Source organism: Dermacentor albipictus, chromosome 1 (assembly GCF_038994185.2).
Source record: "Dermacentor albipictus isolate Rhodes 1998 colony chromosome 1, USDA_Dalb.pri_finalv2, whole genome shotgun sequence".
In the NCBI taxonomy this organism is placed as follows: Eukaryota; Metazoa; Arthropoda; class Arachnida; order Ixodida; family Ixodidae; genus Dermacentor; species Dermacentor albipictus.
The window spans coordinates 494,665,389-494,683,889 of NC_091821.1; the positions used below are offsets into that span (position 1 = coordinate 494,665,389).

Genomic DNA, 18,501 nt, shown 5'->3' on the forward strand with positions numbered 1-18,501 from the left:
CTTCCATCGGTCGTCTCGCTCATGGCTCAGAAAGAACTGGCAGATAATTTCGCAGTGGCGAACGGCAGCGGCAATTTCGGCTCGGGCGGTGCACATATACAGATCCGCCGCCACCGATCTGGCTCTCTGATTGCCACCGCACAGGGGTTGCATTGGAGGAGGAGCGAAGAAAGGAATTAAGTTCGAGCCGGCGCTTTGACAACCGGAGACTCGCAGGAAGAGGGGGGAGGGGGGCGGCGTGTACACCCAGCGGCAAACGATGGGGGCAGAAGCGCGCGCCGCAAGCGGACAACACGATAAAGGGAGGAGGGAAGAGATAGCAGCGACTGACTGATGCCGCTGACGCCGATAGTGTGTCAACCCCAGCTGCGGAGTTGGTTTCAGGGACAACGCCGCCGATGCCGACACAAACAATATGATACCCTCGCTTCCTTAGCGCTAAGAACCAGGTCTAGCCGTGGGAAGGTGGTCACGTATTCGTCGACGTGCCAGGGCCTACGTGAAATAACCGGCGCGTCAGCAACTGAAGAGCACCCTATCCGCCACACAAGAACAGGGGGGGGGGACCCTTTCCTCCTCTTTCTGCATGGCGGCGACGGTGTTCTATGCAGTCACGTTATCTTGACTCTCTAGCGGCGTCAGCGGCATCCAGCGGTATCAGTCGGTCGCTGCTAGCGCTGGGGGGATGAAAGGGGGGCGGAGCTGGTTACGAGGCCGACGACAACGCCGACGACGACGCGAAACCCAGGAACGGACGCCAAAGAGCTGCGCTCTAAAAGGCAGCATAATGCTGACCGATGAATAGCTGCCAAGTCTCAACATTAATCTAGCAGCGCTTTAGGAATCTGTGAGGAGTGGTGGCGTGGGTGGGGAGGGGGGGGGGGAGGGGGTATGCCATTTGATATCGTGCCTGGTGTCAGAGGTGATATTCATCATCATCATCATCATCATCATCAGCCTGGTTGCGCCCACTGCAGGGCAAAGGCCTCTCCCATGCTTCTCCAACAACCCCGGTCATGTACTAATTGTGGCCATGTCGTCCCTGCAAATTTCTTAATCTCATCTGCCCACCTAACTTTCTGCCGCTCCCTGCTACGCTTCCCTTCCCTTGGGATCCAGTCCGTAACCCTTAATGACCATCGGTTATCTTCCCTCCTCATTACATGTCCTGCCCATGCCCATTTCTTTTTCTTGATTTCAACTAAGATGTCATTAACTCGCGTTTGTTCCCTCACCCAATCTGCTCTTTTCTTATCCCTTAACGTTACACCTATCATTCTTCTTTCCATAGCTCGTTGTGTCGTCCTCAATTTGAGTAGAACCCTTTTCGTAAGCCTCGGTGATATTCGTAAGAGGTGATATTATCGAGGCAAAATTACGAACAAAGCGTCTGAAGTAAGAACAGAGGCCAATGAAGGCGCGGAGTTCTTTGAGTGTCTTAGGTTTCGGAAATTCTGCCATGGCGCGAAGTTTTGATGGGTCGGGGCAAATGCCGTCTTGTGATACGACGTGACCTAGAATCATGAGCTTGCGCGCGGCGAACTGGCACTTTTTCAGGTTCAGTTGCAGGCTGCGTTGGTCAAGGTCGTCAACACTTGCCTAAGGCGAAGAATATGCGTGCTGAAATCAGGGGCGAACACAACGATGTCGTCGAGATAGCACAAACACGTGCTCCATTTTAGGCCGCGCAAGATATTGTCCATCATTCGTTCAAAGGTAGCAGGCGCATTGCATAGGCCAAATGGCATCACAATAAATTCGTATAAACCATCCGGCGTAATGAATGCAGTTTTAGGGCGATCAACTGCTGACATCGGGACCTGCCAGTAGCCCGAGCGTAAATCCAATGAAGCGAAGAATTAAGCGCCTTGCAAGCTGTCCAGAGAGTCGTCAATGCGTGGTAGAGGGTAGACGTCTTTTCGCGTTATCTTATTAAGACGGCGGTAATCGACGCAGAACCGAATAGAACCATCTTTTTTTGTGACGAGAACCACCGGTGATGCCCACGGGCTATTGGAAGGTCGAATGACGCCGCGCTGAAGCATGTCGTCCACGTGCTCACTGATCACCTGACGTTCCTTGGCGGATACGCGGTACGGGTGCTGCCGCAATGGCGCGTTGGAGCCAGTGTCGATGTGGTGGCTGACGGTTGACGTGCGACCCAGAGTAGGCTGAGCGACATCAAAAGAAGAATGAAACTGGGCAAGCAGGTAAAGAAGCTGGGAGCGCTGCTCGGAAGTAAGGTCGTCGGCAATGAAATGTGTGAATAAGTCAGGTGATAGCGGAGCAGAAGTCAGCTTAGTTTTCTTGAATTACCCTGTTTCAGACGAAATCTTTGAGAATACTCCTTTCGCTAGAACGAAATTTGCCACATTTCCTTGTCCCGTACAATGTACGGGCAAGAGATGCTGCGACACACCCTGCCCACTGTTCTGAATAAATTATTGTCAAGGGGTATAATTTCGGAAACATGTTCACTAGCTGACATGAGAAGTGCAATAATTCTCTTATATCTTCTTTTTGAGAGCCGCGTTTATGTATTTTTTCTTATCTTGCTGCGACGTATCGTGTGCAATTTTATCTTGCTGTGATGAATGTCTGTGTTTCTTTTTTTGACTATCATGCTGTGTTTTTTCTGTTCTTATGCTATGTTCACAAACTCATGTATATACGAGATGTTTTTGCCATTTTGTAAATAGCCAGAACAATACCATGTCGTTTACACATTGCGTTTTCGCTGCGTGCCTTGTACAGGGGGGCTGGGGCCTTCCCTCAAGTGACTGCGTTCACTTTTTGCCCGGGCCTACCCGCATCGTTAATTTTTAGCGATGTAAATAATCTCCACTTTTACTTTTACTTTAAGCCAGCTTTTTCTTTCCAAGTGACGTCTGTTAGGAAAATTTGCTGTTAAATATTTTAAATAGATTGAACAGTTCATTTCGGCAAAATCAAAGGAAACAAACGTACCAGAAAATACATCAGAACAAAAATGTTGCTACAAAAATTCCTACACAGCTCCCCCGTTTTGTGTTTCAGGTTAGAATTGGTACAGTTATTCTTTAATTTAATTTCCAACCCTTTTGCTAAAAAGCGTCCATGGCTATACACGTCAATGTCCACGACACAGGTTAAATCCAGAGCGAGGTCTCTGGTGCTAGAAAACCAAAGCAGCTGTGAAGTGCAAGAAGTCAATAGTTCGCTTTCTCGGACAAAAAACCTATAACTGTTTACCGGAAACTTTGTTTTCAGTATGCTCCTTAAGGAGTCTAACGCATTCGTTGGACGTCCTATAATGCAGTGCAATCGCAATGGCAGTACTTGCGAGTACTGGCATTGCATCCGCACATGTATTGCTGCAGTGCTTGCGAAATGCACGCCCTGAATTAACGCTGGCGTGCAGGAGAAACTGTACTGTCGTATTTCTGCGTTCTCCCCACTGCAGTAATCGTAGCATAGCTAACGCGGCTGCAATGGAAGTGAGCTGCTTACTCGTACTGGCAGCTTTCCCCGCCGAATAAACCCGCCTCAAAGGCTGTCCTTTCTCCCACCACCTGATTAGTCTCTCTCTCTCTCTCTCTGCTACGAAGCCCACATATTTTTTTCTTTCTTTACTGGGCCAGATAGTGTGACACGTCGCCATTCAGGTTGCCTTAAGAAAGCGTTGGCATTGAGCGCGCGTCAGGTGCTTCCCATTGCTCTTATCCGCCGCCTCTCGAGTACGAACATCCCGGGTGGCCTGTCCACATGCGCAGAAAGTAGGGCCAGCGAAGACGTTTTACGACGCCCGCTTCTCGAAAGCGCTTTCCTCGGGGCATGCGTTTCAGGGCGCGCCCAGCCGGCTGCGAGCGAGTAGAGAACCGTGTGGCTTGAGCGGCAGGTGAACTGGCGGCGGAAGCGCTGCCCACGCTCGCGCAGGGCGGCTGTGGCGCCTGACGTGCGAAGGAGTGCGCGACGATGGATCCCGCAGTGCAGGTGGCGACCGACGACACGTTTGCGGCGTTTGACGAGAAAGCATTGCCCCCCGCCACCGGTGCTTGAAGCGGGTGAGTCGCGGCAGGTCTTCGCAATGACTCAACAAAGAAAGCTTCCGTTTATTCGACGATTGCAGTGGGGCAGTGAACCCGTGTAGCACATACGGCGCGACGCCGGGAAACCTGTATGATCAAAATTATTCATAATCGATAAGTATACTGACACGTGAATTTGATAAATGCAGTGGTTGTGTTAAAAATTAAAGAAAAATACTAGAGATCGCTACGTTACTAACGAGCCCGCACTCCCTCGTTTTAGCGAATAATTTATTTATTTACTTATTTATTTTTGTTGTATACATTTGTACATCAATTTAATATGAACTGAGACCCTAAGCTCAAGCACTAAGGGGTCAAAGTGTTCATTATGGCATCGTAAATGTGGAATATGTGCATCGATAAATAATGAATATTACTTTCAACTTTGCCGAAGCAGGAAATATGTACACGCATAATAGATGGCTAAAAGAAAGCTGATACATGTAAACGGCCGAACCTATGCTGAAAAACGCGCGAAAAAACGCACTTGTTCTAACCAGTCTCTGAAAGGTGCGGAAACAAAAGAAGAATGAGAAGAGTAAGACCACGCAGAAAACACACGGGTGCGAATTTACAAGTGTATATGCGCTTCTCCAGGACGGCATTCATACATGTATCGTGCAGCTACTGCAATGATGATTTGCCGACGTTCAGTGATTTGAACAGTGCGTATATATTGTATATGCACTGTGTATTGAGTGAGCTCCTGAACGCTTTGCGGTATGGTGAACGCGAGTTACATTATGTTTCCGGGACATTAAAGCACTGCAGCGTAATACCTAGCCCCTTTATCTTGGATTACCCACTAAATCGCCACTTATATATTTGAATTTTTTATCTCGCAAGAGCGGTAATGCTTTACTACTTAGTGAAGCTCCCTACTGCAACGTTCTGCTGCTTTCAACGATCACCACTAATTCTTTAGTGTAAAGATCCTAAATGCCGCATGTATTCTCTATCATTACACCTGTGTTTGGCTTGCTAATATGCATCTACCACTCTCAGGATGTTTATTGAGGTCAGTATGCAATGCAAGATATTCACTGACATTGGTTATGGAACGTTAATATAGTCATCAGCGAATACTCAGTGATGAAGTGGTATTATTACAAACATTGTTCTTATGTATTAAAACGTGGGCTTCAGGAGGTGGGCGTGTCGAACGACACATATATACGGTTGATAAGTATGCTTTACCTAAGGCAGCAGTTAAGTGCCGGGAACCAAAATATGCTTTAAACTACTAAACTTTAATGCGTAGGAATTTTTGGCTAGACGCCCGATGTCATTTTTTGCTCCGTTCCGTTCGTCTTTGCGTTTGATGTCCCATAGCGTTAGTCTCGAAAAATATGCACCGCCCTCTATAGGCTTCAATGGGCGAATTTCAGTGAATACACAAACCTATGTTCGCTTATCGCCTCCCACTTGTGGGCGCACGAACATACGACGCGATATTATGTCAGCCAACACGGCAGTTATAGTTAGTGCACATATTTGCCTAAACTTTGTCGTGCTGGCTTTCAATTGCTTCGTAAACTCATCACTTCAAACCAAGCATTGTTTTGTAAACAATTAAATAATCACCATTAAAATTGTCGAATGGCAGGATTCGGAAGCTGAGCATCTAGTACAGAAGCCCGATATTGAAGTAATAACGCCATGGACACACTTCATTATCTGTTTCCACACATTCGGCAGACATATTCGTACGAACGGCTGCCATCAGCTTACAATATTCACTTTCCCACCGCTGCGCTAAGCTCGGGGTTAAGATTAGCAAACTGTAATTTTGACACAAGAATCCATAAATAACAACAGCTCATCATCATAACCTAATTTATAAAACACGTTTTTTTTTTAAGTTGAAGCTTGTTTCTCACAGAGAAAAAAGGCACAGGACACAAAACTGCACGAAAACCAGCTTGACGTGGTCCTGATCGCACCTTCACGTAGTTTACTCACACTTTAGGCAAAGTAAGAGTCTACTCGTCACGGATTTCTATTTCTTAGAGCCATGAGGTTTCTCCAGATGCTGTGAAGGCGGATAAGAAAGAACATGTCATAAAGTATACTGTCTCGCCCTGTATGGTACCATGATGGTGGGAGCATATAAATTGCATAAAGTGTTGCAATACCCGGAGCGCTGTATCTACTTTGTCTTTATAAGTTTTTCCTCAGCACCGAGATACGTGGCCTTACACAACCTTATTAGTCTAATTGATGCTGAGAGTATGGGTGCTCACGTCTTTACTATGCTGCGCTGGACATCACGCAAGTATGATATCACAGCACACCTTGTCTTTTCCCTAAGTACTATACCATGCTTCTCACAGGGTACATTTCAAGACTTTAGGGAAATCTTGAATTGCTTGCTTGAAAAAACTAGCGTGGGTGTAACGTAACCATTTAGCTATTCAGTATACTGCAGATCTGCTAGATAAAGCATAATCAAAAGACTAAGATTGTTTATGTGGTTCCATTGTTCTTCCACACAAAGTAAATTAGTCAGGTGGCAATTTGGTAAGACAACATTCGAGCATAACGTCTGCAGTGGCATTGTAGGTCAGCTGAATTTGCACCATATGAACTGTTGATATGGGCAGTTATGTAGTGGATGAGACGACGGCACACATTGAAAACATCTGTGGAAGAAGACGTAGTGAGCCCAGTGGTGAGTGCAGGGTTCCCTATTATTCGGCGGATAATGCCGGTTGCGAAAGCAGTGATATGTGACCTGGAAAGATCAGTGTAATCAGAGTGGCTTTGTGCAAAAAACGTTAACCATCTTATTTGGCTCCACAGATCAATCTATATGGCTGTGTGTGCATTTGCACAAGATGTCAATGTAACATTAAAGGTAAGTGTCTAAAGAAATGAGCACAGGTTGCTTTTTTAGTTTTCGTTTGGGTAAAGTGTCTGGACCTAAAGAATCATTGGTTTTGATGTGTTTCATTTATCTTTGTAAATCTACAAATTTAATAAACCGAATTGGTTCAGATGTTTGTAATATTCACATGGATATCGTTAGGCAATGCCCAGCACTAGTAGAAGGAATATAACAGCAGGCTGCCACAGTGGCACGATCATAGTATTCTGACCACTATGGAGCTACATTACCAGCATAATGCTATTTTATGTAAGCACTGGGCATTACCACAGGTTCCCTGTTTAACGAAACCCAAATGCCCCTTCATAAAGGATTATAAAAACTATATTTATCAGTGAGCTAAATATAATGTTTACCGTCTCTTTGCACCGAAGTATACAACGCCATTTTGAAATTTCAAAAGTGGCTTGACTCCATATTTTTCAGCCACTTACACTGAGCCCTCCAAAGCAGGTTCGGTAGCTTTCTTTTAGCAATGTGAATGCAGTGCAGAAGCATTGTGCTGAATGGGAGTTGTGGGTGAGCACCGCAACAGGTACTTCACCTGCATTTGTAGCAGCCAGCAGTACCGGGAGGGTGCTATATGAGGCATCACAGGATGGTATTGAGTTTACAAAGATAATTTCGCATGCTCCATTGAGCTCCTCTGTGCGTCTCAATATTGGGGTCATAATTATGTCCACGCAGAAGTGGCCATCCTCTGACCGACCGAGCTTGACAACGATGCCTGCACTGAATGAAGAAATGCGAAATCAATTCGTAAGATGGTGACATTTGACGCACGAAAACTAACATGTTCTGTCCACCAAACTAAAATGTGACTAAGAGCATACATAGATCTGTTAGGTGCAGAAGGGTTTGTAATTAATTTCTGAACCGGAGTGTCGACATTACCTCAAACCAAAAGCTGCATAAATTTCTTTATGTGAAGTAGAAAAAGATTGCGATGTCACATATATGATAATTCAGAAAAACAGAAGAACACGAAACCAACTTTGATGACTAAATTGATGGATACAAAGTGCTCAATTTATCAATTGTAAACAGGGATCATTTGTGCAGTCGACTTTCGTTACACTCGACAAGTACGTTGGAGTTTCTTCTGTTTATTTAAAGAGCCTGCGAGAACTGGGCACCATGGTGAGAAAGTGATACTGAAGGCAGCATCAAATTTAATAGATTTGAGGGCGACTAACAAAAACTTCAATTTTGTTATTTAATTCTGAAATTGTGTTCCACGGTGTAATAGGCTTGCAAAATTTCTGTTAGTACCGCTGTAAAATATGTTCGATATGTGTCCTGTGTGGGAAAGCTCATGGAGCACGTTGTCCTAACGAGACTGACCAACTATCTCGAGGATAACGACGTTCTCCCCCTACAATGTTGGGCTTCCGGAGAAATTTGTCCACACAAGATGCAATGCTCCAACTTAAGCATCAAACTATAGATAACACAAGTCGAAAACCAAAGCTATGCTAGGATTGGACCTAAAGAAAGCTTCTGACAGTGTTACCCACGAAACAATACTAAACAGAATAAATGAGCTAGGCTTGGGCCAGCGAGGATACAGTTATATACGAGACTTTCTTACCAACAGAATAGTACACATTAAGACAGGAGACCTTAACTCAAAAGAACTACAGATCGGAAGGGCAGGTACGCCCCAAGATTCAGTAATATCACCGATGCTGTTTAACCTGGCTCCTATTGGATTACGAGCAAAGCTACAAGAAACTGATGGCCTCAATCATACCATCTACGCTGACGATATCACCCTCTGGGTGAGCGATGGCAACAATGGACAGGTTGAAAAAACATTACAACGTACTATAGAAGGAGTTGAACAATACCTAGGAGGAAACGGAGTGGCGTGTTCGGCAGAGAAATCTGAGCTCCTCATTTATGTACCGTCGCGACGTCGCCGAAAACCATGAAATTACGAGGAACGAAACAATCAGGAAATTCACCTAACTACGGCAGAAGGTACGCCCATACCCAAGGTTGAAAAGATCAGAGTATTGGGCGTTATCATTGAAAGTAACGGCTACAATGCAGAGACCATACGCAAATTAGACAATATATCATCTCAAATCATGCGACTACTTAAACAAATAGCCAACAAACATAGTGGAATGAAAGAAGGCAATCTGATTAAACTAGTCCAAGCATTCGCAATAAGCACAATAGCATACGTGGCACCGTACCTACGATGGTACTCGTCAGAAAAATACAAACTAGACTGCTTAATCAGAAAAATCTACAAGCAAGCAATCGGACTCTCCATCACCACCAGCAACGATAGACTACTGCAGCTAGGCCTCCAAAATAAGCTGGATGAGCTAATCGAGGCACAACGAATAGCACAATACGAACGCCTGTCCAAAAATTATGCAGGTAGGCAAATAGTGGATCGCCTAGGTATAAGGTATCACACCCAACATGGCGTCAAAGTAGATATGCCCAGACACATTAAAGACATGATAACCATCCCTCCAATACCCAAGAATATGCATCCTACCCACCATCAGGGTAGACGGGAAAGCAGAGCACGCAATATACAGAAGAAATTCGGTAACAGCAAGGATACCACATTTGTACACGTAGCTAGATACAGACACAAGCGCGCCTACACAGCAGTTGTGATAAATTACGAGGGAAAATGCACAACGAGCACAACAGTCAGCACGCTACATGCAGAAACCGCACAGGCAATAGCTACTGCGCTAGCCTTAGCACAAACACCAGCGGGTGTAATCATCACTGATTCCCAGAGGACCATACGAAACTTCGCCAACGGTCGAATCTGCCCAGAGGCACTACGACCCCTAAAATTAGCTAACAACCGCGACAAAGGTGTCGACCTCATCAGGACGCCCACTCATACACTACCAGACGGTAGCAATGAGGCGGCGCACCGCATGGCTCGAGAACTTATGGACCAAGTCTCGGTTAACCGCGCCTCACCGACTACCGATGAGTGGGAGTGGGAAGATCGAATGACAAGATTTCCCGAAATTAGATAACGCCATCTATTGCAGAGGCGTACCTTCCCGCCACCGCACCCAAAATTAGGCAAAAACCAGTCTGTAGAATGGCGGCAGTTACAAAGCAGATCCTATCCGAGTCCAGCTATTCTTGGTGTATGCACCTAATACAACAAGATTTACACCCAACGGAAAAGTGCAGACATTGCAACTATAGAGCCACCCTGAAGCATATCCTATGGGAATGTACGGCTGTAATACAGAGTAACGGTGATGCAGCTTCAAACAGCGACAGCCTCCGCGCGGGCTGGGAGTCTGCGTTGCTCAGCTCGGACCTGCAGCACCAACTTTGTGCCGTCCAGCGAGCCGAGGAAGCTGCCAAGGGTCAATAACCCTTGGCTGAAACCTAGGCGGGGTCCAGGCCCACCCCACCAAATCGCACAGCACTGAATAAAGTCATTTGAATGAATCAATGAATATATGGCAGTGCAGTGCACGTGAAGAAACGTCAGTATTGTCTCATTGTAAACATGGCCACCTCACTTAACGTGGCTCAGAATGGTACTTTGAGACAAGTACCAGAACAACAACCTTCTGCTGTCATATTCGACAAGTGAAGGAGTAAAGCATATTAAATTTCATTGGAAAATGTAGGCTACGTGTGTGTAATGCATCCTAGTTACGGCAGCAGGTGCAATGCAGTAGATAAGTCTGAAATGGTGAGACATCTGTGAAAAACTCCACACCCAGGTGAATTACCTCAAGTTTTTAACGCCAGTAACTAATGCAGCTGCCAAAGCGGAATTAAGGACTGTTCGCCAAGTAAATGTGGATTCAAGTCATAGACCAGCCAGTCCTGACATGATCCAGCTTCTCAAAGTCTAAGCAAGATGGATGGTATAAGCAAGCAAAGTGTGGCAGCTAATAGAATAGCTTAAGCGGATAGGTAAAAACTGTTTTAAGATGGCATAAAAACAAAGGGACATGGAATGCTTACTGCAAGTGTCATTTTGCAATGTGACAGTCCTCGACCTCATATGGCCTGTACAACAGTTGCTAATATTAATGACGCCCACATAGAGTGCGCCAGTTCCTCCATTGGCACCAGACCTCACTGCGAGTCTCCCCAGTGCTTACTTTTCTTCGGCGAGAGGAGGCACTGGGGGGAGAGAAGTAACGTGTGTCCTGCTAGTCTCGCCAGTGCCTATGAAGGAGGCGCTGGGAAGACTAGCAGGAGACACGTTACTTCTCTCCCCCAGTACCTCCTCTTGGGGAAGAGAAGTAAATATTGTATGAAGAGGTACTTCAAGTGGTGCATGACTGTGCCGCCAATGAAGATTTTTCTTACGCAGACATTCAGGCACTTTGGAAGTGTTCTAAAAAGGGTAATAATTGTGGGAAGATTACGGGGGCGAGTTTTCCTGGAGACATTCTGGATCGCATAATAAATAATTCAGTAGAAAAATTTGCTTATATTTGAGTGGCCTTCATACTTATTTATTTGATTAGGGGTGCATTACTCTAAGGCCACAGTGTCACACTAACCACACCTGTCTTACGGTAGATATTGATACATGAATATTGCGTGTTTCTTATGGACCATGCACGCGGGCGCCTCCACGACGACTACGAATGCTCTCTGGCACTCGAGCTGTCGGCTGAACTGGCCAGCGCTGCATTATCCTTTCTAAATATGCTTTGTAAATAGTCTCCAGATCTTAATTCTTCATTCGCGTAATATTTTCGCGAAGGTGCGGCGTATGGTTCTGGCTCATGTATAAAAGTCTATGCGCTTGACCAGCAGATCAAATTTTTGACGATCGCTGACTGTGTTCGCCATTGTTGTTTTTTGAGTGAAGCCTGTTTTTTAGGGCACAAATACGCGAAACAAAACGTTAGCCGTCACTGCTACGTGAAATTTATGAACTTTGTGAGCGTGCATCGAAGCTGCCAGTGCTTCTTAGTATACACGTTTAACTTCTGTGTTATGAGCAAATAATGTGCAACACAGATAAGCCATTTTCTTCAAGCTTGGACATTGAGGCCACTTCTAAGAATGCTCTGTGACCAAGCTTCTACCCACGGGAGACGCACGAATCATAAAAAATGGCACTTTGTGCACGTGAACAAGGTAACATTTCAGCTTTATTATTTCGACTTGTGCAGCAATGCGAGGCTCACTGGGGCGAATTCTGTGACCTATTGTTCGTCTATGATAGCATGAAAGAACGCAATGTTGCTTTTCAGAAATATACTCCCACGTCGTACTACTGCCACGTGGTACTTCTACTCCCACGTGGTACTCCCACGTGGTACTCCCACGTGGTACTGGTACTAATACTCCCACGTGGTAATTCTAGATCAAGCTACATTACATGTAGAGTGCTTCTGATATGTAAGTGATGCCTTCTCTGCGAAAATGACATTTGTATGGTAATTCTAAATACTGGTGTGCGTTCAACTTCGCTCAGGGTTTGTTTGCTTGTAGGGTTGTGGTTCTAGAGTGATAAATGGCACAAACACTCCGCGCTGCTTAATCGTAATGTCCGCATGATTTTCACCCGTCGACCACGTGTAGTCCATTAAGCTTGCTTCCGCGATTTGTTCTCTGTCGAGTGTGCGGTAATGCTTAACAAATTGACTAGTACACTGACATTCAAGAACGCGTTCACGAAATTCAGTTTATGTTGGAGCACTCGTGATTTGTTTATGGTAGGAGCTGCGCTCGCTGTGCATTCGCATTCCAACAGGCAAAGTTTTGTCAAAACTGCTTTAGAATGATTGCAAAACCATGTTGTCAATCCAGAAAGGACATCTGCGCGTTTCTATACCGCCTGTGGAATAGAAAACGCTAAGTACAAAAATGCGGCCTAACCGTGCAGCACCTGTTCCCCAAGCGTGTATCACACTTGCCTAGAATGGTCAGTGGAGCGAGCTTGTAAATATATTTTGCGAAAAAGAAAGCACATGCCAACGCCGCAGTTAGACTACCAATGGTAATGCCTCATATTCTGTCCATTCGCTATAGAACAACCATGTCTTTAACTCGGTAGTCAGTGCCAGTTAGCTGTTGCGACCATCCACTCAACAAGCCACTCTACCACTCTTGACTCGTGGGATTCTCATTCTACTATATACAGCTGCCGACACTAGCCCTGCAGGCAGCGCTTCACATTCAGCGCTCATGTGTCCAGCATGCTCGAGCATAATCTGGTATATAACAGTACATTTCATTACCTCCAACGTGACCGAATGTCGCCGCTAAAATTTCACTGGAGGCGTCTGGTCCAGAGCAGCAAGCATATCATTGAAGCCGCATCTGCCGTGGCATGAATGCCCAAATGCTGGCCTTTGAATATGATTGTCTATGCTGCATTTTAACACCAAGCCCTGGAATACATGATCAGTAATTATTTTAGGAAGAGTTATAAATCTACAAATAAATATTTTATTACAAATCTGTCGGTTCGTGGGTCCTGCAGCGCCCAGGGAAACATGCTATTAGGCTTGTCGTATATTGTATATATGTGGCGATGAAAACGACCCAAAAGAAACCCTAAAGCCTAACCGCACCCTCTTCGGCACGCTGCTGTCCGTGCGCCAATGCCGCCGGAACCAACTCGCACAGTGACCGCTTGTGGTAGCGCCACGCGTACTTATATTATGCCAGGGTGTCCGTGCGGATGCCCTGGCATGCTATCTCTTTCAGCAATTCAACATAGTGTTTCGTGCAGCCGCGAACGGAGCACTATTGCGTTACACTTGACTTACTCCCAATCTATTATTTCTTATCTTTTCATTTACTGTCCACTTAGCTTTTGCACTTCTTCACAGAATATTTGACCGCCAGGTATGATATAGTTCCAAATAGTGGGACTTCTTTTTGAATTGTATAGCCGTTACAAAATGTAACGCGCAGTAGCACCTAGCGCTGTATTATGTTTTTTTTTCTCGATCCATTCTTCTCGCTACTTTTTATTGGCTCCGAGGCTGTTGAGACGCCGCGAGTCCAGTAGCCGAAACCAACAATTGTTGCGTCAGAGCGAGTGAGGATAGGCCGAAAAAAATTGATTGCGAGAACACTCCTTAAAAGGACACTAAAGCGAAACAATAAATCAGTTTATACTAATAAAGTATTGTTTGAGAACCCTGCAGGCTGTCATTTCAAAAGAATAGTTTGATTATTAGAGGAGAAAATGAAGGTCCAAGTATCAGTATTTGAATTTCGTGCCGAAACCCCAGCGCCGGTACGTCAGCGTGACGTCAGGGATTCCAAAGTATGTTTTCGCGTTTGGGCCGCGCTGGCTGAATAAAGGTTCCCGAAACTTGTTAAGTTTATAATTTAGTTCCTTTAGAACACAATGCAGTCAATCTGTACCACTGTATATAATTAGTAGGCCCTAGAAGATGCCATCAAAATCTAAGACGTCACAGCCCCCAGGTTAGGGAACTTAAGTAGGCGTCGCCACCCGTATTTCGTTCTTGCGCTTTTTCTGGCTTACCAAACGTCTTATCGTTGTAAGAGTGGTGTTTTTGGTGTTGTAGAGCGGTAAATAACTGATGCAGAAGAAATCATTTTTCACTTTAGTGTCCCTTTAAACATTCCCGTCCCTATTATTCTCCTTCTTGTAAGGCATCCACACGGCGTCTCATGACCGGCTTCAACGGAACCCCTGCACTAAGTCGGAAGCCTGTGGAAACATGCGCACGCTCGGTTTTCTTCTCGCCTTCTCGCTGGTAAGCGGCAACGACCTGAACGATTGCCGTTGTGCTTGGCTTGGACTCGACCAGCAGCAGCAGCTCGCGATCTACCAGGGGCGACCGCCAGAGACGCCATCAGATGGTGCCGTAGTACCAGCGGCTTGGGCCTGCTTTCAGAACCGCATCTACGAAGAAGGGTGAGTGAGGCCTCCGTTACGCGCGCCTAAATGAAAATCTACTGGCCCTCTGTGCGTGTATTCTTCCTTGTGTCTATGTGCTGGTGGCGCTACACTGAAATTCCAACTGGTAAAACCGTCTGTAGACGGTTAAGCGCCAGCAGATGACGTTGTATTCCACAGCATGTGCGCCTTTGACGCCAGTGGATATTATTCCGAAGCGTCATTGAAGGAAAATTCCTAATTTACAAAGAAGCATGATGTATTTTTTGTGCAGCGCTCACAAATCGACGGACGAAAAAGAAACACATAGGAGAGGCGCTGTGTTTCTGCTTGGTCCTTCGTCGATTTGAGAGCGCTGCACAAAAATACATCATGAACACTTATTAACTCACTTAGTTTTCTATCGTAATGCAGTTATAAAGAAGCACCCTAGCGGAAGCTAGGGTGCTTCAGGTGAACAAGGACCTGAACTTCGGTCTTTCCGAGCTATTTACTGATCACGTGCATGTACCAGAATGCCGACTTGGGTTTAAGGTAAAAAAATACTGAATTCCTTATGGTCCACCACTAGAATAATGGTATGATCATAGACTGCTTGTCAAACATCGCGAAGAGTTTGAAGTTTACCCACCGTGACCTACTATACATGCACATGGCGCAAGTTTGTAAAAGCAGCTGTGCCTTTCACAAAAAGCTCTCGACATGTTTTTGTGGCACACCTGCGCAGGGGGAATGCCGGCTTCGGTTTGCGTACGCAGCTCCTAGTCGGCCTAACCTAGTCAACATATTACAGCGAAGCTGCTTACCTCTCGCCCCCGCATGCCTCCCCCGCATGCGTTCTCAGAGGGTATACCCTGGGCGGCTTGTGTTCTTATCCTGGTCAGGAATGCGCGCAGCCGACCTTTTGGAGGAGAGAGGGAAACAGTGTGGCGATGGTGCCTGTGCCCGTGGCCTGCACTTCGGTGGCCATAACGCCATGCGTGTTGGAGGGGCCGGCCTTGCTGGAATGGAGACAGCTAGGCGAGAGGGGGAAAGAGTGTGCAACGGCGCTGGAGCATTGGAGACGGGTAGCAGCAGAGGAGGAAATATTGTGGTGACCTTGCCTGTGAACGTAGCCTGCGCTTTTGTGGTTATAACATCACATGCGTCGGAGATGCCGGCGCGGCAGCGGCAGATGAATGGGAGGTGCGGTGACTGTGGCGGCGCTTGTGTCGGCGTAGTGTGCTGCTCTATGAAAAAAAAAAACGTTTTTACGATTCCATAATGTATGCAGCCCATGTATGCAACCTACGCAGCTTGGCTGGTAATCCGCCCCCATATATATGTTGCGGCCCCATGCATTTTTGTTCTTGCTCAGATGGTCCTACCTGGAAGTGGAGACGAACCCGGAAGTAGAAGATGGCATCCAGGCATACGCGGCCGGCGCTCTTGAGGCAGATTTGACTCGTCAACTTATGGAGAATCACTGGTTGAACATGTTCGGCGGATACTGTCGTGGCAACCGCCTTTATTGTAACCGTCTTCGCCGGTTTTTCGATGCCTACCTCAGTTTCTCCCAGGGAATGCAAGACTTACATCGGGAGACGGACTCCTACTGGCGCATGGCAAGTTCTACCGACTTGTTTTTTCACACACCTGCGAAAACAAATCGTCATTACCAAAAGTTATTAAAAAATGGAGCAATAGGTTGCTATCAATACTGAAATAGATCGATGCGTTTCAAATTTTGTTTTCTCTCCTATAAAAAGGAATGTGCAACTTTTAGACGCCTTGATTATACTCATTATGCGAGATCGAACGACTAAATACGGCTGTTTGCTTGCAGTTGTCCACTTTTACTCTCTGTGTATTCAAGAATGCAACAAGCATGACTCAAGAAGGTCAGTGGGAAACTGGTCCTTTTAAGCTTTAAGGAATGTGTTTCAAGAATTATATAATAATTTAGAGACATAGATACCACAAACAAAACATAAGTGACATTTATATATTCTTGAAGGGGCAGCGCAAGAGGACGAAGGCAGAAAGCAACAATACACAGGACAGCGCTATATAATTCTGCTATATAACGAAAGAAAATAATCGTTAGCTAAGCAATCTCACTTTATATTACTTATGATGCTTGCAACCCCTTTTATGTATGTTATACCGGTAATGTATGTAGTGACTTCGGAATACCGGCACAGCATAACATGGCGAACTCCCTCACGAGTTGACTCAATGTCAATGACTGGGGAAATTGAGTGAGCCCGATTGAGTCTTAGGGTCACAAGTCAAGTGAGAGGATATGAATTCATGTGAGCACGCATGAGTCCGAGTGGGCGCAATTCCGACTAGGGGTGAGTCGACGTGTGGTGAAAATAACTTTAACCTGAGTTTTAGTGAGTCTCAATAAAGTGGAAATTGCGTGAGTCTTAGTGAATGTAATTCCGGCTGGGTGTTAGTGCACGTGTGATGGATATAACCTTATCCTGAGTCCTAGTGAGTCCCAGTAAGATAAGGATAGCCTGAGCCTGAGTGGATGGCATTCCGAGTAGGTGTGAGTCGACTTGTGATGAAAATAGCCTAAACCTTAGGGAATCTCAATAAACTGGAGATAGCGGGAATCTGAGTGTTCGTAATTCTGACTTGTGAGTTCACGTCGGATGGAAAATGTACAATGGCAGCCAAGAGCTGTCGCAGGATGCTTGCAATGAGGTGAGTGGCCTCCCGCAAGCCCCGCATCTCCACTGCCAGCTGCTGTTGCACCACGCGGGAGACCCTCAACTCCTCCACCAGCTGCTGATGACGATGCCAAGCAAATTCACTTAATGAAGCTACAAGTTGTGCAATGTAAATGTTTCATTCACAATGTTTCAAGAGTTATAGTTTCAGCAAGATTGTTCTTGAAGGCAGTGCGAACATAAGCATATGACGTCAAGAGTGATAGTACAAACTGTATACGGTCTGTCATGTTACACAAACATGTTAAAAGGCAGCAAATGCCACCAAGCCGCCTTCGCCAGTAAGACGTCAGCATTTGTGATTACTTGAATTCATATAAAAAAGTTAATCACGATGTGGTGGTATCCAAATATTTTGTAAACTGCTATGTGACGGTCTGAGAAAGCAGTTTTAAACAACCCTCCAAATGAAATATATAAACATGCACGAGCCAATGACCACATCAGCACAATAAATACAGATGCCTACCATGAATAATCTTGCTGTAACTTATTTTACCATGCACACTGATCCCCGCTCAAAAATTAAATCCTGGGGGAATTGTGCGCGCCTGCCTATTTTGCTCGAGCAGCATCTGGTGAAATCTGGTGGCATGCGTGTTTGCCGCCTTCGCCAGCTGCCCCTTTCGTGCATATTCATTCACGGTCCTGCAGGTTGCATCTTCTATAGTAGCTGTAACGGAGGTGCCTGTGGGGCTGCTGCCGAGATGACTGTCCTTAAGTATAAAATCAGCAAACAGGATAATAAAATGTCTGTGCCCTCCTGTATAGAAAATTTACTCGTTCAATATCATATGTGGAAGCCCACAAAAATAATTCTGGCCACAACCTGTTGACAATGTAGACACTAAGTTTGGATAGATTTCTTTCTTTATTTATTTGTACACACTGCAGCGCAATAAGCACTATAGCAGAAGTGGATTAACAGAGTAAAATTATACAGAGAAAAGTACGATACAA

The 18,501-nt window shown here is 45.6% G+C and overlaps 1 protein-coding gene across 3 annotated transcripts in view; it reads left to right on the forward strand.

The window, feature by feature from the left end:
* Window positions 1-3,720: 3,720 nt before the first annotated feature.
* Window positions 3,721-18,501, forward strand: part of LOC135908806 (putative phospholipase B-like 2) — a 228,926-nt gene continuing 214,145 nt past the window's right edge. The window contains exons 1-3 of one of the 3 annotated variants that reach the window (XM_065440637.1): window positions 3,721-4,043; window positions 14,575-14,839; window positions 16,179-16,425. In XM_065440637.1, the coding sequence (XP_065296709.1) occupies window positions 14,643-14,839; window positions 16,179-16,425 (444 nt within the window). In that variant the 5' untranslated portion in view covers window positions 3,721-4,043; window positions 14,575-14,642. The remainder of the gene's footprint in view (window positions 4,044-14,574; window positions 14,840-16,178; window positions 16,426-18,501) is intronic. The other 2 variants (XM_065440638.1, XM_065440636.1) reach the window with 2 other exon arrangements.